General features: G+C 39.3%; 1 protein-coding gene across 8 annotated transcripts in view; it reads left to right on the plus strand.

The window, feature by feature from the left end:
• Window positions 1-19,098, plus strand: part of ZFC3H1 (zinc finger C3H1-type containing) — a 62,662-nt gene that overhangs the window by 16,195 nt on the left and 27,369 nt on the right. For 4 of the 8 annotated variants that reach the window (XM_038390446.2, XM_043493349.1, XM_043493357.1 and 1 more), the window contains 12 exons: window positions 202-428; window positions 4,876-4,999; window positions 8,882-8,979; window positions 9,972-10,175; window positions 11,027-11,191; window positions 14,508-14,645; window positions 15,334-15,452; window positions 15,809-15,955; window positions 16,750-16,924; window positions 17,160-17,291; window positions 18,129-18,674; window positions 18,810-18,919. In XM_038390446.2, coding sequence (XP_038246374.2) covers window positions 202-428; window positions 4,876-4,999; window positions 8,882-8,979; window positions 9,972-10,175; window positions 11,027-11,191; window positions 14,508-14,645; window positions 15,334-15,452; window positions 15,809-15,955; window positions 16,750-16,924; window positions 17,160-17,291; window positions 18,129-18,674; window positions 18,810-18,919 — 2,185 coding nt within the window. The remainder of the gene's footprint in view (window positions 1-201; window positions 429-4,875; window positions 5,000-8,881; window positions 8,980-9,971; window positions 10,176-11,026; window positions 11,192-14,507; window positions 14,646-15,333; window positions 15,453-15,808; window positions 15,956-16,749; window positions 16,925-17,159; window positions 17,292-18,128; window positions 18,675-18,809; window positions 18,920-19,098) is intronic. The other 4 variants (XM_043493353.1, XM_043493360.1, XM_043493364.1 and 1 more) reach the window with 2 other exon arrangements.

Raw genomic sequence — 19,098 nt, forward strand, 5'->3', positions numbered from 1 at the left:
TCTGAAATCTAAAATGTAATCTGTTATGTAAGGCTGATACTAATACCAAATCTTCACCACCATATTGCACTCACTAATAGCTTTCATTTTCAAAACTTTTAGGGTTTCTGCAAAACGTAACCTTTGGGGACTTGTGTTGGATATGTGTGGAGGCTTTTAAAGAAATTAGGTGCAATTACCTGTATATATTTTTATTTAAAGCTAAGCAAGCTTTGAGGAAACAGCAAACAAAGGCATGGAAAAAAATGCAGCAGCAAAAGGAACAAGAAAGACGTCAAAAAGAAGAGGAGCAGAGGAAACAGGAGGAGGAGGAGGAGAGAAGAAAAAGAGAAGAGGAAATCCGAAAAATTCGGGACCTTTCAAATCAAGAAGAACAGTACAACCGGTTCATGAAGCTTGTTGGGGGAAAAAGGAGATCACGAAGCAAGGTAGTGATTTGTTTTCAAATGTTAAGTTTGAGATCCTTGATTGATGCATACTTTCTTTTTCAAACTCTCGAAGAAACAGAATAGTTTAGTGGTTACAACATAGAATTTGGAGCCAGAAGTTTGTGTTTTAATCCCAGATCTGACTGTTTCCTTTTCTTCTGACTGTTTTTGGTCATGTCTCAATCTCTCTACATAGATTAATCCACCTGAAAATTAGTGATCAGTAATTGTTATTCTCATAAGAGTGTTGTGAGCATAAAATGCTTGAAAGATGTTAAACCCCTCTGTAAATAAGTATAACCAATTAGTAGTCAGTCCTGTTCTAAGAAGTGTAAAGCCAGAATACTGCTTTTTACTAGGTTATTCTGGAAATTAAATTCAGTGGCACTCCACAAAAGTGCTTATTTTAAGACGAATCATGTTATACTGCAGAAGTGAACTAAGAATATATCATAGAGTCATAGATACTAAGGTCAGAAGGGACCATTCTGATCATCTAGTCCGACCTCCTGCACAGCGCAGGCCACAGAATCTCACCCACCCACTCCTATGAAAAACCTCACCCATGTCTGAGCTATTGAAGTCCTTAAATCATGGTTCAAAGACTTCAAGGAGCAGAGAAGCCTCCCTCAAGTCAACCATGCCCCATGCTACAGAGGAAGGCGAAAAACCTCCAGGGCCTCTCTAATCTGCCCTGGAGGAAAATGCCTTCCCGACCCCAAATATGGCAATCAGCTAAACCCTGAGCATATGGGCAAGATTCACCAGCCAGATACTATAGAAAATTCTTTCCTGGGTAACTCAGATCCCATCCATCTAATATCCCATCTCAGGGGATTTGGCCTATTTACCCTGAATATTTAAAGATCAATTACTTACCAAAATCCCATTATCCCATCATACCATCTCCTCCATAAACTTATCGAGTAGAATCTTAAAGCCAGATAGATCTTTTGCCCCCACTGCTTCCCTTGGAAGGCTATTCCAAAACTTCACTCCTCTGATGGGTAAAAACCTTCGTCTGATTTCAAGTCTAAACTTCCTGGTGGCCAGTTTATACCCATTTGTTCTTGTGTCCACATTGGTGCTGAGCTGAAATAATTCCTCTCCCTCTCCTGAATTTATCCCTCTGATATGTTTATAGAGAGCAATCATATCTCCCGTCAACCTTCTTTTAGTTAGGCTAAACAAGCCAAGCTCCTTAAGTCTCCTTTCATAAGACAAGTTTTCCATTCCTCGGATCATCCTAGTAGCCCTTCTCTGTACCTGCTCCAGTTTGAATTCATCCTTTTTAAACATGGAAGACCAGAACTGCACACAGTATTCTAGGTGAGGTCTCACCAGTGCCTTGTATAACGGTACTAAAACCTCCTTATCCCTACTGGAAATGCCTCTCCTGATGCATCCCAAAACCGCATTAGCTTTTTTCACAGCCATATCACATTGGCAGCTCATAGTCATCCCATGATCAACCAATACTCCAAGGTCCTTCTCCTCTTCCGTTACTTCTAATTGATGCGTCCCCAACTTATAACTAAAATTCTTGTTATTAATCCCTAAATGCATAACCTTACACTTCTCACTATTAAATTTCATCCTATTACTATTACTCCAGTTTACAAGGTCATCCAGATCCTCCTGTATAGTATCCCGATCCTTCTCCGAATTGGCAATACCTCCCAGCTTTGTATCATCTGCAAACTTTATTAGCACACTCCCACTTTTTGTGCCAAGGTCAGTAATAAAAAGATTAAATAAGATTGGTCCCAAAACCGATCCCTGAGGAACTCCACTGGTAACCTCCCTCCAACCTGACAGTTCGCCTTTCAGTAGGACCCGTTGCAGTCTCCCCTTTAACCAATTCCTTATCCACCTTTTGATGTTCATATTGTTGCCTATCAAGAAACAGTCTATTCACTGGGAAAAAGTGTCATTAATCTAATTTAGAGATAAGGTTGCTTAGTTCTGCTTTTCCAGAATGTAGAGTATCCCTAAACTTAAATTTGAAAATTTAGGAAATAGTTATATTTTGCACCCAACCTTAATTCTGTCATCATGGAGCTGGCAATAGGCACTGGCACCAAATCAAACTTGACCCTGTCACTAACAAAATTTTGTGCTTCTGTATCCCCAAACCAATTCTTTAGCCTCATTCCTCTCATTTAGGTGTAGCTGCACTGCCCCAAGTAATAGTTGCAGCAAGCTGCCAGTTTACTCTATCAGGAGAGGTGCAGCTGCAGCTAGAGGAATCGGGGATCCCTGTGTTTTGGGCTTGTTTATACAGAAGGTCCCATTAGATAGTCATAATGGCCATTCCTGGTTTTATAATGTAACAATATTTGAAAGAGCTCTAGAAAGGACTCTAGTGTTTGAGGACCACGAGAATGGCTATCATTGTCCATTCCGGAGGCTGACGGTCCACAAAGTATGTCAAGAATATAGAGAGATGATAGCATTTCACCCCATTCTAACACTTGCATATTCTTAGTGCTCACCAGCACTCCATATCTGCATTGGCATTCACACATCATGCATCCCCTCTGCCTTCTGTCCTGTACTGTTGCTCTGGAGTTCTAGCACTGGGATGTGCCAACAGGCTACACTAAGTTGCTCATTTTGAAGTAACCAAAGTTGATGTCCCACGGGGAGTCCTTAAGACAAGGATGAACAGGTATCAACATCTGTCAAGTCTTTAGGGGCTTGCCTGGAATAGACAAAGTGGTCAAGAACAGTAGGTCAGGTTTAGATAGTTAGTGTTTGGGTAAGCCTATTCTAACCTCAGCCTTTATCCTAGTCAAGATAAGGCTTGGGAGTTCCCCATATGCTGTCCTTATTCACTTCTCCCCTGCTGTCCTCCAGGTGCTCAGGAGGGGTACAGTTATATGATCTTTACCTAGGACAGGTTGGAGTATTGCTCATGGGGGCAGAGGTAAGATTGTGGTGGGAGGGGGATGGGAAATGACCTTAACTCTGCATTTCCTTGTTTTCAGAAACTCAAGTTTAGCTCTTCCCTCCATGTTCTGTGAGGCACAAGGCAGTGCTAGCCAACTTTTAATACAGGTTTTGGCATTGAATTTCCCTTGTTTGAGGAAATGATGGTAAAGAGGGGGCATGATTGAGAGGCACCTATGGGGTGCCATGGATGGACTTCCTAAATACATCTCACTGCTGCTCAGCTACTAGCTTTGCTTTTCTCCTGGCCCCTTCATGCCACTCATAAGGCTGTATCTGAGGAGCCCCTTAAGCAAATGATTCCAAATTAGCACCACAAAGTACCATGTTGTGGTATATCACTATTCACGACAACTTCCTTTATGTACATGGATTTTAGAATACTTTGAAAAGTGGGCTTTTAAACACACAGCTCTTTTTGACCAGACCTATGAAGTCACTGCTGTTCCTCGTTAATGCTGCTGACACCTGAAGCAGAACTTCCAAAAACAAGGCCATGGGCACAAGCAGAAAGTAGTCTGAAATTTGTCTCAGAAGTCTACCAAAAGTGGCACTTGAACTCAATTTTTGTGGGGAGGAACAGGGGAAGTGTGCTCAGGTTCAAGATAGTCTGTTCCTGTAAGCAAGTAAGTGATTGATGTAGGCTGAGCTACTCTGCATATTTGGTCGCATGAGGCATCAGGTGAAATCAGTCTCATGGTGCGTATGCAAATCACTTTCTCTCATGTGCCTGTCACGGTTCCTTTTTTGTGGGAGTTCTGTCTCTGGAACCCTTTGGCCAAATGACCCAGAATTTACACAACTAACTGGCTCTGAGGCGTACTAATTTTCGAGATAAATTCAGTATGCACGTGGATTTTTTTTTTTTAAGAGCTCTGTGAAGGTTGAAAACTTTGTTCAACCTTTACAATAAAGTTGCTGAGTGCTGTTCCATAATAACTGTTTTTAGTTTTCCTATTCAGTCATTACTTGGGTTTCTTGAAAAAGAGATTTGCTTTTCAGCAGGAACTTTAGTAATTACTGTGATGTATTAGCAGGAGCAATAGAGTTCTGAAGCAGAAGTTAATTGTAACACCATTTCTTTCAGAAATGCTTTATTCAAGAGTGCCCAAACTTTTAACGCTGGCTAATTTTCAGGAGCTTGATTGTCTGTTATAAGTTTATTTTGGGTTTGATAATTGGATGATTGCTTGTGTAATCTCTTCCTTGATAAACTGGTAGAAACTGCTGTTATGTTCAGAGAAAACAGCATTCAAAACCTGCAGCTGATCTTCTCAATCTCTTCTCTACATGGAGAAGAAAACTGTAGTTTGACTTCTTAAGCCTCGGTTGACCCCCTTCTTGCCTCCTCCTGTCTCTGCTGGGTAGAACTTGGTTGAAAAATGAGTGAGGAGACAGGTAGTGGCAGTGTTAAAGCAACTTTTAAAAAATGCAAATGCTGTAAGACATGCTAAATTAAAACACTTTTTTTTTTTTTTTTTTTTTGTATATGTAGTCTTCAGATACAGACTTGAGATGGTCTTTAGATAAGCAATCTACTGATAGTGGAGGAGGGATTTATCAATATGACAACTATGATGAAGTTGCCATGGATACGGACAGTGAAACTAACTCACCAGGTAAGATTTACTTTCAATTTCTGACATAGTTGAAAAGTGTAATGATGAAAAATGGTTGGAATATTACCATATATACTCGTTCATAAGCCGAATATTTTTGATAAAAAGGTGACGCATTGAAGAGCGGGGTTCGGCTTATAACTGGGTCTACACCAAAATTTGATGATTTTAAACTCCATGAAATCATTGAATTGAATATCTAATTCATTGTCGTTTTGTTTACCTGAGGTGTCTGCAGGCATGGAGCCCCTCAGTTCCCTGTGGCCGCAGTTCACCATTCCCAGCCAATGAGAGCTGCAGGAAATGGCACTTCCCGCAGCTCCCATTGGCTGGGAACAGCGAACCGCAGCCACAGGGAACTGAGGGGCTCCATGCCTGCAGACGCCCCAGGTAAACAAAACATCCCAACCCGCCAGCGGCTTATCCTGACGGGCTGGGAGCCAAAGTTTGCCAACCCCTGAAATATAGGGATGGCTTATGAAAGGATCATATAGTTTTTACTATTTTTACCTATCCATCTTGGGGGGTCGGCTTATTAACAAATGGGCTAATGAACGAGTATATACGGTATTTTACTGATAGAAGAAATATGAAATGGACAATCTCCGTCCTATCAGAAGGGCTATGTTTGTTTTGAGGACTGAAGTTGAATGGGTAATAATTAAGTCTATGATTTTTTTTTTTTTTTTTGGTCACGGATATTTTTAGTAAAAGTCACAGACAGGTGAATAATGAAAAATTCACGAACACCCATGACCTGTCCCTGACTTTTACTAAAAATATCCATAACAAAATGGGGAGTCTGGGCATCTGCTGGTGGGCTGGGAGCTCCAGGGGCCTCCACCACCCATGGGGGCTGGGAGCTCCAGGGGCCTCCACCACCCATGGGGGCTGGGAGCTCCAGGGTATCCCTCTGCTGGTGGCTCAGAGCTGCGGTGGTCCCCCCGTGCTGCCCAGAGCGGCCAGGATTGTCCCCAGCACCCGGGACAATCAGGAGGTGTGGGGGGGGTCGGCGTGGGGGTTGGAAGCTGTGGGGGGCTCCTGCCACCTGGGGTGGCTGGTTACCCTGCAGCTCCCTGCTTCCACAGATGGCCTGTGTACCCCACAGCTCCCAGCTGGCACTGGCTGAAGCCATGGAGGTCTTTGGAAGACATGGATTCCGTGACCAAAATGCAGCCTTCATCATAATGCCCAGCGGGTTTGAGAACTATGCAGTTTAAGAGGAACTAATTCTGTCCTGTTTTAAATCTGATTCTTTTCTATATAACTTTGTGTTCCCGAGGGATCCTCTAAAGATCTTCAGGCTTACACTTAACCAAATATGATTAGAAACAACAAACTTGTCTATAAATTCACATGGAATCATGTAGAAATGCGGGTCCCCAAAACACGATGCGAAAAAGACTGTTGGCTACTTTCTAGAACCCTGTCCTGCATCTAATTTTCTCACGAACTTAAATGAAACTCTTTCAGCTCTCCTTTTCCATCAGAAAATTCAATAAAATTTAGAAACGTTACCAATATTTCAATAACCTTAATTCTTTAACTGTGTTTACTCCTTTTATTCCATTGCTCTTCATCTTTTGATTTTTTCTTATTTTCCATATTATTATTAAATAATAATATTTTATTTTATTTTTCCTTCTCCGCCAACTTCCTTACCCTCTGGCCTCTGTTCCCAGTCTTTCTCACTAGCTGCCTCTCTCAATCTTTCTACTGCCTGTTTTTCAGAACATACTGTTTCCAGGCATGCAAACTGTGACTCCTTCATATGGAAGGGTGGGCCTCTGAGGCTCTGGATCTACATATCCCAGTATTTAATACTCCTTGCTTTTCTTCCCTGTCTGGTGCAGTAGCCTTTGTGCATGTTGCATCTCCTTACGGCTGGTTGCCAGATCAGTTAGAATCTCTGTACTGGGGCATGTAGTTTCAGAAAGCATGCATTTGTGAGTTAAATCAAACTGGACAGCAAAGATGGGTTTCACTTAGAGTGATAGGTTTCAGAGTAGCAGCCGTGTTAGTCTGTATTCGCAAAAAGAAAAGGAGTACTTGTGGCACCTTAGAGACTAACAAATTTATTTGAGCATAAGCTTTCGTGAGCTACAGCTTACTTCATCGGATGCATTCAGTGGAAAATACAGTGGAGAGACTTGTATACACAGCGAACATGAAACAATGGGTGTTACCATAAACACTGTAAGGAGAGTGATCACTTAAGATGTGCTATTACCAGCAGGAGAGTGGGGGGGGTGGGGGGAGAAAACCTTTTGTAGTGATAATCAAGGTGGGCCATTTCCAGCAGTTGACAAGAACGTCTGAACAGTGGGGGGGAATAAACATGGGGAAATAGTTTTAGTTTGTGTAATGACCATCCAAGTCTCTATTCAAGTCTAAGTTAATTGTATCCAGTTTGCAAATCAATTCCAATTCAGCAGTCTCTCGTTGGAGTCTGTTTTTGAAGTTTTTTTTGTTGAAGAATAGCTACTCTTAGGTCTGTAATCGAGTGACCAGAGAGACTGAAGTGTTCTCCGACTGGTTTTTGAATGTTATAATTCTTGACGTCTGATTTGTGTCCATTTATTCTTTTATGTAGAGACTATCCAGTTTGACCAATGTACATGGCAGAGGGGCATTGCTGGCACATGATGGCATATATCACATTGGTAGATGCGCAGGTGAACGAGCCTCTGATAGTGTGGCTGATGTGATTAGGCCCTATGATGGTGTCCCCTGAATAGATATGTGGACAGAGTTGGCAACGGGCTTTGTTGCAAGGATAGGTTCCTGGGTTGGTGTTTTGGTTGTGTGGTATGTAGTTGCTCGTATTTGCTTCAGGTTGGGGGCTGCCTGTAAGCGAGGACTGGCCTGTTCCCCAGGGTCTGTGAGAGTGAGGGATCATTTTTCAGTATAGGTTGTAGATCCTTGATGATGCGTTGGAGAAGTTTTAGTTGGGGGCTGAAGATGACGGCTAGTGGCTTTCTGTTATTTTCTTTATTGGGCCTGTCCTGTAGCAGGTGACTTCTGGGTACTCTTCTGGCTCTGTCAATCTGTTTCTTCACTTCAGCAGGTGGGTACTGTAAGTGTAAGAATGCTTGATAGAGATCTTGTAGGTGTTTGTCTCTGTCTGAGGGGTTGGAGCAAATGCGGTTATATCGTAGAGCTTGGCTGTAGACAATAGATCGTGTGGTGTGATCTGGGTGAAAGCTGGAGGCATGTAGGTAGGAATAGCGGTCAGTAGGTTTCCAGTATAGGGTGGTGTTTGTGATCATCGCTTATTAGCACCGTAGTGTCCAGGAAGTGGATCTCTTGTGTGGACTGGTCCAGGCTGAGGTTGATGGTAGGATGGAAATTGTTGAAATCATGGTGGAATTCCTCCAGGGCTTCTTTTCCATGGGTCCAGATGATGAAGATGTCATCAGTGTAGCGCAAGTAGAATAGGGGCATTAGGGGATGAGAGCTGAGGAAGCGTTGTTCTAAGTCAGCCATAAAAATGTTGGCATAACGTGGGGCCATGCGGGTACTCATTGCAGTGCCGCTGATTAGAATGATGTTGTCTTTGAATATTTGAATACAAATTATAAAGTTAATAATAAAAAAAAAAAGGTAGAAACGGCATTGAGTAGTTCTGTGTGTCTTGTGTTCAGGTGTATATACTCCTCTTTTGATCTGGTCTTGCCTACCAAAGTTGAGATGTAAATTAGCATCTTGCCTGTTTTCTCACCTTGCTTTATGATCATGATTTGAAATACAATTCGGTAACTTGCCTATATTTTTAGTTGGTTAATTAAAGCATTACATGACTTAGAGTTGTGTTTGGTTAAGTTATTGTTGCTAGTTACCATTCTTCTTTCTTGAATTTAAATGTATCTCTCTTCGTTGCAGCTTCGTCTCCAGTGCAGCCTCCTTTCTTTGACTGTCCGATGGGATATTTTCCTCCTCCAACGCCGCCAGTTTCCTTGCCTCTTCCACCTCAGGTTACAGTAAATAATTTCAATTAATTTATTAGTCTTTTTTAAATTTTTCAGTTTTAATATATATTTTAGTTCTGTGCCTTAAAGAAACACTGTCTTGGACCCCACATTTATGTTGCATTAAAATATGTGAGAATTTCCTAATAACTACTAACAAGTCTGCATCCAGTAGTTCTTCCCAGGCCCTTTTGTGGTGCCATTGTGCCTCTGTATCTTTTTGCTGATCAGTTGTTCCCCCTCTGGTGTTGGGGTGACTGTACAGGAGATCCCCCTTTCCAGAGATCAACAAAACCAGATAACTCTTTCAATCTTTTCTGGGTTCAACTGTCTTTCCATCTTCTTTGCTGCTGGAGTTCTAATCTGTTCCTTCCTTCTCCTCTTGCATCACTACTTTGGTGTGTAGCTGAAGGGTAGGGCAACCCAGTCTCCACTTCCCTCTTGGGCTCCGGTTCCCTGGCCCTATATACAAAATGTCTGTCTTCTCTAACCTCAGTATTCCCCATCCAGGGACTAATACCTATTTTGACTGTGTTGTAGACCCCTTATCCACCCAGTACCAGCTTCAATTAGACTCTGGTTGCCTTCTCACCTAGGAATTTTCCAGAAGCCTGCTATTCTCTGTCTTCCCCCTTCCCACTGAACATTTGGAGCTTTCATATCCTTCTTTGTGCCTAGCTGGTGCTCCTTCTTGGGACTAAAATCTCTGAATTCCTAGCCTTAAAGGGCATTGTAATAGAGCTGAAGAGACACACCTTTAAAAGGCCACTGTTTTAGCACTTGCTGTTCTCGTTACCTACCTCCTTTTTTGTAAATAGGAGCAATTTAACTCCAGCCTTTTGATGTCACTGTCTAAGTCACTGCTATTTGAATTGTAATATCAAACTGTGACCTAATCAGTTTAGTTCATGTCCTTTGTGTCTTTGGGATAATTTAGCAATGAAAGATTTAGTTAATTCTATTTGGTTTTCAGATTCTGTTTTTCTTTTTGTAATGCATTTCAGACCATGCAGCCGTTGAGCCAACTTTATGTAGAGGACGTTTCTTGTGTTTCTCTTGATCCTCCTCCACCTCTCCCGCCTCTTCCACCTGAGGAACCTGAACAGCCACCCAAACCTCCATTTGCAGATGAGGAAGAAGAAGAAGAAATGTTGCTACGAGAAGAGCTACTCAAGTCTCTGGCTAACAAACGAGCTTTCAAATCAGAGGTAGTCCAGTAGTTTGTGAATATAGCCTCTAGATGGCAATCTTGAGCTAACTTTAAAGGTGACCTGTAAAGGGTGGGATGTTTGTGGTTTTTTTTTTGGCTCCTTTATGGCTGTATAAAACAATCCTGAATGAGGTGTTTTTTTTTTTTTTAAACAAAATCTGCTTGGCTTACATTACAAATTACAGGTCTTGTCCATCCTGTTTTTGCTGAAGGACTGGTGGGATTATAACATTTCAAGGGACTAAAATTTGTACAGTTGAAGGAATTTTATTCACTGTTAAACTGTTTATTTGCTTAATACCTATTTAACAAACTATTAGAAGGAAGTTCTTTTTTGTTAAAGATTCAAACACTACCTACCCTGTCATTTGAAGGCTGAAAGAGCTCTTGCTTCACTTCAGTCCTCCAGCAAATGAGAGATGGACAGGACTTGACATTTCTAGTATTTCTGAAGTAAAAAACAAACAAAACTTATCCTCACACCTCCCTGTGTTTTGTAATGAAAATTAAACTAAACTGCCTATATGACATCATAAAAGAGACCACAAACCTATTTCCTTTGCAGATCACCTGTAAACAAGAGCAGGACCAGTCTTGCCTAGTAAACTTTTTGGCATCACTATGTAACTACACAAGTGGTGGTAGCTTATATACCTTCGATCAGAAAATTGAAATATGTTCTGGTGGTATAGTGTCTCTGTTATAAAAATTTAGAGAGATGGCATAGGCACTAACATGCTAATATTTTTCAGTTTTTCATATACAGCTGTACACCTTTTGAAACTCTTTTGATACAGTATACTGTTTCCCTCCTGCCCCTCTGATTGGACTTTTTATTTCCTTATGTAGGAAACATCAAGTAATAGTGGTCCGCCTTCACCTCCAGTTCCAAATAATTCCCAGCCTGTGCCAAGAAGCAATCTATCAGCAGTCAGTATTAATACTGTATCCCAGCCTCGGGTACAGAACACAAAGTTTGTTAGAGTACCGCGACCTCCACGAGCAGTAATCACAGTAAGGAAATAACTTCAGTTTTCTTTTAGTAAGACCATCTTATGAACTAGTCTTAACTTGTATGGTAAGTTAGAATTAAAGAATCTTCTTATGCATAAAGGCATGTTATTTCCCTTGAAAATAATTTTGTGTTAGAGCAGTGATTAGGAACCTGTGGCATGTTGGGCCATTCGCTTTCCCTTCATTGCAATGAAATATTTAATTCTCTGATACATCTAAGAATTTATGGCTTTTCTGAGCTGGGAGAAGATGCAGTGGCCCTTCTTAAATAACCTTTTAAGATGAGCTAAAGTTTTTCCCCTTTTAGGTTGGGGCGGGGGGAAGAGAATCCTGAGAAGATAAGATGCATGAAGCAAGCAGCAAATGTAATTTCATATATTTTTAGCAGTGTAATGCAAAATAGTATAGCTGTCACTTAACATTGTTTAAATTACCTTAGGTTACCTTTCACTAGGAATTTCAGACACTGAAGATTATTACCCTTTCCCGCTTTTAGCGTTCAGCATCTTATCGATTCAAAGCACCGTATGAGCATTTGAGGCATGGTCAAAGTTCACTGAGTCTGTGAGACAGACTGTTCAAATACAGTCCTGTTATTTGGTTTGGTATTATCTTACACGAAGTTGAAGATGAAGGGAGATGTTACTGGCAGAAGATGCTTGGATGTAGAAAATTTAAAAAACAGAACAGTGAAACCAGCATTTTTAAGATGGAGGAGAATTAATGAGGCATAAGATTAGCACTAAATGGTCGACGTAGTTCTGTTCTGACAGTTGGTTTATCTGGTATTTGATCATCAGAGTCCACGCTAGATAAATAGTGGTTTTTTAATCCTATTTTAATGGCTCTGAGACATGGGTTCAGATCAAGTCAGCATCTGATTTGTGGTGTCCATGATCTCTCTGAAGCACCTTTGAAGTGTTTCACTGCCTCCATATTGTTTTGTAAGGAGAAGGGAGGACAGTACGGACGAAAGATAGAAGAGGGCTGACTGATGTCATTTTGGTCAGAATTTATGGGAGCTTCTTAGTCTTCTGATCATAACCTGTCGTGTGCATCACTCTTTTTGTTAGCTGTATTTACTTTAAAAAATCTTATGATATCTCATTCTTTCAGATAACTTCAGCAGGGACAAGGTCATATTTCCCCCCTCTTCTGGCATGCATTCTTTCCATCTCCTTAACACTCTGTGTCCGCTGCCTACTTCTAACCTAATTTCAAACAATACAAGAGTAATTTGAGATAGGCCTCTGGCCTTTGTGGCACCTTATACATGTGATAATCAGTTGGCAGTTGCATGTGTTCTGTAAACTGTTCTTTTGGTAATTTTTTATGTAAATCTCATCTGAATCACTTTGTCAACTATTAGAGGATTTTGAAAGAGTTCTTTCTCCTATTGTCTTGAAATTCTCCTGGGTCAGATTTAATTCAACTGTTATGGTACAGAAACACAAAGAAAAATTATACTAGTTAATGGGAGATGAATGCCAGTATTTAGCCTTTTTAATTGCAAGATAGCTTTTATCAGCTGTGACGATGGGCAGTTTTTTAAAGAGTTGAGCAAGTCCTGATAAGTTTTTCTGTATACTCTAGTTAATGATTATTAGCTTAGTTATTTTTTACACTAATTAATTAAAAAATGATGGATGATATGTTTGTATATGATTCAGCCTTGCTCATTTTTAACAACTTCTCATTTTGCATAGCCATTCTAATCAAGTGTTTTGAGTTTTGAATCAACATAGTGATAGCCATTTTCAGGCTTGTTAAAAGCCATTGCTTATTGTGAATGTGATTAAGGTCTAGAACCGGAATATTTTCCTGTGTATATTAAAGGAGGTGTGGCCAGATTAAGGCCTCATCTACTCTTAAAATTTACACTGGCATAGCTATGTCAGTCAGAGTGTGGGGAAAAAAAATACATACCCTAGCAACATATCTATGCTGACAAAACCCCCAGTGTAGCTGGAACTATGCTGGCGAAGAATAGCTAATGTAATTCAGGGAGGTGGTGGTTCTACATCAGCAGAAAACTCCTTCTGTTGGCATACGCTATGGCTACAATAGGAGGCTATGCCTGCATGGCATCTCCTAGTAGTGTAGATGTAGTGTATATGGGATAGGTACTCTGTAGTGTAGACACAGCTGTAGATACCTACAGCAGATCATTTGCAAAGCTTCTTCTCTCCCTTCTGCCCACAATAACTGTCAATTCTCATTACTCTTAGGGCCTTTTTTTTTTTTTAATTGTTTGTCTTGTGGTATTCAGGGTTCTTAAAATTATTCTTTGAGTTCCTGAAATCATGAGACTGTTTTCTTTTTAAAAAGTAAGCTTCTAGCCCTCATGGCTGCAGAGAAAAGTTTGAAAATGTGTACAGTCTGTACCCTGAAGGCTCAAAACACAGAAGACTGTTACAAGGAACTAAACATATGATTTAAAAATAATAATCCTAAATCATGATTTTTTGTGTATGCCTGACTAATGGTTTTTGAATGATTGTGGTTGACAGTGCTGCACCATATTCTGGAACAATGTGTATATAATCCTAATATTACTACTGAGAGTGGTGGTGAAGGGAGAAGACAAACCGCTAATTTGTTCCACCCTACTGCAGCCCTGGAAGACTACATAAGATCACACTCCTCCCTATGCATGTTTCCACTTGCATTGAGAAGAGTAGAAGAGTAAAAGTGACAAAATTAATGTCTCTTGCTTAGCTGCTCAAATTCGTGTTATTGCAGAAGTGGTATATGTAGGAAAGTGTAGTAATACAGGCTTCTTATTTGGGATTTGTAACATATTGAAGGGACGCTGCCCTGAGGTAGAGGGTAAACATTACTCTGTAGCTGTCTAGTCTCGAATGAAATTTAATCATGCCTGTGTTAGGAGGAAGGGAGAGAGTCAGCTGGAGACTGGAGGGTGAAGTTGCCTATAACTGTACATGCGAAAATCTATCATTTGATCTACTCAGTCTTGAGTATCTAGTCTGAGTATGTGGGACTGGGACTAGAAAGATAAGTGCATAGTATTAGCACAGACTTCCTTTGTGGCTTGCTGTTTTCTCTGCTTCCATTCTCAATTTGTAAAAGTAAGATACTTTCCTACTTCACATGACTCTTGTGAGAATAAATCCTTTAAATGAGGCATATGGAAGTTCTGGTAATGGGAGCCGCATATATATGTACATAAAATACTAGAACTGATCCAGAATATAATTGGAGCAGGGTTAAGTGTTCACATAAAGCCTACGTTATAATGCATCTGGTTTTGCTTCTTTTGCCAATAGGTATAAAAATAAATACTTTGTCTCTGCAGCTTCCCAAGCATAAGTCAGTAGTGGTGACACTCAACGATTCAGATGATAGTGAATCTGATGGAGAGCCATCTAACTCTACTAATAGTGTATTTGGAGGACTAGAATCCATGATCAAAGAAGCAAGAAGAACTGCAGAGGTAAATGGTATATCTATTTATAAAGCTTAATTTTAGCGCTTTTTAACCTCAGAATTCACAGAAAACCTTCCAGCAAGAGTCTAGAGATACAGGTGTGTGTCAGAAACAGAAGAATATTGAGTGCGTTTCTATGGTACTGTGCCTGAGCTAAAAGAAAAGGAGTACTTGTGGCACCTTAGAGACTAACAAATTTATTAGAGCATAAGCTTTCGTGAGCTACAGCTCACCTGTAGCTCACGAAAGCTTATGCTCTAATAAATTTGTTAGTCTCTAAGGTGCCACAAGTACTCCTTTTCTTTTTGCGAATACAGACTAACACGGCTGCTACTCTGAAACCTGCCTGAGTTAGCAACTGTCCATTGTGTTGCAAGAATGATGTAAACTTGCTTTTGTTTTAGTTAAAAATAACCTCAGGATAAAACGAAGGTGTAGTAAAATGATTCATTGAAAAATAAAACCCAAACACAGAACTCCAGGTAAGAAAAGTCTGCTAATTGACTAGATTTGGCTTTAAAAACCTTTTACTCACCGTGTAATCTGTTAATGACTACATCTTAAAGCTTTAAACTTAAAGAAAAATGTAATTGCCCCTTAAATATAGTATGGCTTCAGCAAACATTTGCATTTAATTTGGTGTGTGGGAGGTGTAATATTGGCATGTTTTGATTAAGCTCTCTTCTTATAACAGGCCTCAAAACCCAAAGCACCTCCAAAATCGGAAAAAGAAAATGATCCTATGAGAACCCCAGATGCCTTACCAGAAGATAAGAAGATTGAATATCGACTCTTAAAAGAAGAGATTGCCAGGTGCGTTGGAGTTTCAGTGTAATAGCACAGCTTTGAAGAACCTATATTTTGTTTTTAAACCATACCAGTAACCAGTCCTTTTAATTTTGACAAAAAGATCTTGAATTAAAGATCAGTAGAATTAATCTGAAGTGCTTCCTTAGATTGTAAAAATAAATTGGCTTTTTTTTTTTAGATTCTTTTTAGAAAGATTATTCGGTATATGAACTGCTTGGAAACAAAAATCTACCTCTTACTTGAAATATAGCCATATTACTTTCTGTAAAGCGCTGCTACTTTTTTGTGTTCTGGGAGTATATGCAGTCGCAATTGCTGGGTATTCCATGTACTTTGTTTTTTAATATGTCTGTTTTTAGTCGAGAGAAGCAGCGCTTGATTAAATCTGATTCATTGAAGAACAGTTCATCTCCTGCAAACTCTGATGGTGAAGTCGATGGGGTTGGTAGAATAGCAATAGTTACAAAACAAGTTACAGAAGCAGAAGCAAAACTTAAGAAGCACAAGTAAGTTCTTCAGTGTGATGTAAACCACACTGAGCTTGTTTAGGGGGGGATGAAAGATGAAAATATTCATGAATATGTAACTTCAATACAATAGGGCTGGATTATCCATTGTTTTGCACCTTATGTTGTCACTTGCTGCTTTACAAAATGAGTGTGATGTAATGCCACCATCACAGTACTCCACAGCCCTCTTTCCTGCTCTCCTATCTTTGTGGTTTGAAAATTTGGTTCTAGGCCCCCAACTGAATTGCTCTGGATTTAGTGTCAAGTTGTAGCACAAGTACTATTTTTCTCTTCCCCTGCCCTTCCTGCCAGGTCTAAGTGCTGTTCTTTTTGAAGCAGCAGCTTCTTGTCTTTAGGCAACCTCTGTTCTGCATCTTCTTGCCCTCCGCTAAAGTATAAACCTACCTGAGAAGAGGGCTCAGCTGCAGAAATGGGAGCAGAATTTTTGGTGCCCTTAAATATCTAAAGCTATCAACAAAATATTTGTAAGATTTGCCATTTTCTCATCCGATTACCATATTTAAAGTGATGTCATTGACTAAATCTGCCAATCTAGTATATCTGTCGTAGATTACCCTGCTGTATTGCCCATGCTTGCCTGTCTCATGGGATGTTATATACTTAATGTTTGCAGAATAGTTTGAGTTAATTTAATGAAAGTTGCTATGAAAGTGGTTGGTTGGCTGTTGCTACAAGTTAAGAAGTTTGGGATTCAAAGTGGTAGTCTGTAATTCTGTGCCATTTTGGTCCTTGGTAAAATGTGTTGTTTAAACCAACTTTTTAATTTTTAGACTTCTGTTAATGAAGGATGAATCTGTTTTGAAACATCTCCTGCAGCAAGAAGCAAAGAAGAGAGAATCTGTTCGAATTGCTGAAAATAAGATTGCCAAACTTGCTGAGCAACTGCAAGCAACTGAAAAGATTTTGGATGTTAATAGGGTGTTTTTGAAGAAGCTTCAGGAACAAGTAGGTTTGAACTTCTGTCAGGAAAAAAACATTGTTCAATTTATTTTCTATCGCTATGTGAACTTTCATATTTTTGGAGTTGTGTAAATTCAGTTCTTAGAAGTATGTGGCTTTATTTGTACTGTGCAACATATTAATTCATTTAGCTGTGTCTAAATTTTGTCAAATCAAACTTTTTATTGGTAGAAAGTGCATGTTTTCTTGATGTGCTAAAATATTTTTTTTCTCTTTTCAGATTCACAAAGTTCAACAACGAGTTACGGTGAAGAAAGCTCTGGCGTTAAAATATGGAGAAGAGCTTGCTCGAGCAAAAGCAGTGGCAAGTAAAGAAATTGGAAAACGAAAACTGGAACAAGATCACCTTGGAGTAAGTCAGTCACATAAACTTGCACCATTCTTTAGTCAAAAAGCAATAATAACTTTGCTTAGCTAACTTCAGTCCAGAATCTTCAAATAGAAGTTTAAGTGGAAAAGTATTTTAAAAGGTGAACTGTGAAGAAACAAGTTTTTTCCATATAAGTCTCCTGTGTTGTAATATAGAAGCTCTCTGAAAATTTGTTCCAAAAGTCTTTTCTGTTGGATTTTTACATCAGAAAAAATTTGGTTTTTACTTATTAGTAAATAATTAGTAGTTAGTTTTACTTCCATCTCTTTGCTGGAGAAAAAGAATAGTACTGTAATAAGACTCTGGCCTGAGCTATGTGGGGAAGGATTCTTGCATGTTGGTGACATCACTATTCAGCTTCCTCAAAGATTTTGCCCAAGCTGTCCAGCTGAGACAAGTAAGTGAGGATCTGATATTACTAATCTGAAAAACAAGCTGAAGAAGGCGATTTGGAAGAAAAACAAGGTTCTGAGACAATTTGAGACAGTTTTTTGTAAGTTTTATATTTTTGTTTCTTTTTTCCCTTTTTTATATGTATTTGCTTTGCATTTTATGTTTACACTTTGGTAACTCAAATTTGTGTGTTAAAAATTTATAAAGTGGTGTAGACTAATTTTAATAGAAAAAACAGCAAACATTCCAGTGGAATTGTGGCAAATTATGTTGTGGTTTTCCTGCTGTTTTGTTTAAATTTTCAGGCAAGAGTTTTAAAATATGTACTTCTAACCTGAGTCAAATGTTTTACCCTGTTCCATTGTCCTCTTGTCAATATTTCAGTAAATGTAAAGAGATATTAAGGGATTTTTTTTTTCTTTGTAGCCAAGCAAAATGTTGAAATTGGATTATTCCCCGGCATCAAGTCCAAAAAAACATTCAGCAGAATTGATTGCATTGGAGAAGAAACGACTACAGCAACTGGAGTATGAGTATGCTCTAAAGATTCAGAAACTTAAAGAGGCCCGGGCACTTCAAACCAGGGAACAACCAAATATTACTCCAAATACAGAAGAGGAATCTGAATTTGTATTACCTCAGCCATCACTTCATGACCTTACACAAGATAAACTGACCCTAGACAGTGAAGAAAACTATTTCGATGATGAAATTTTGTCTAACTCAAACAGAGAACGAAGGAGATCTTTCAGAGAATCCAGTTCTTTTACTAAACCTAATCTTAAGCACATGGACACCCCCAAACAAGAAATAAACAAACTTTCTAAAAAAGCAGTGGAGGAACCTGAACTTTTTCTTGGGTTGAATATTGATGAACTGAAAAAACTTTATGCTAAAGCTGACAGCTTGAAAGAGCTGCTTATAAAAAGTACTGCCGTTATGACTTCTAAGAAAGAGTTTTTATGTGGTCAGGTAAACTTGTGCCTCAACTCTCTTTATTTTTTTTTTTAAATTTGTAATTACATTATGATGATTTGTTGTTTTTTTTTTTATGAAGACTAGGTTTTTGCTGTATTATAATTCTTTAAATGTATATTTGTTTCCTAGGAAATTTTGGTAGATATGGATATTGTTACAGCACAAAGTAAACAAACCGAAGTGAAACCATTTCCATTTGGGCCATATCATAGTCCCCTTCTAGTTTTTAAATCCTACAGGTATGAAGATTATACTAACTCTTTGTGTATGGAATATTTTAATTGCTTTCAGTGCTGTCTCTTTATTTCTTCTTACAAGTTGTATAACGCCAAAGGTAAGTTTGGCTTAAGAACAGCTTTTGTAACCTTAGCTTGGGATTCCATTCTTTGGAAGATTTGACACTTTAAATTTCTGTGTG

Source organism: Dermochelys coriacea, chromosome 1 (assembly GCF_009764565.3).
Source record: "Dermochelys coriacea isolate rDerCor1 chromosome 1, rDerCor1.pri.v4, whole genome shotgun sequence".
NCBI classification, from domain to species: Eukaryota; Metazoa; Chordata; order Testudines; family Dermochelyidae; genus Dermochelys; species Dermochelys coriacea.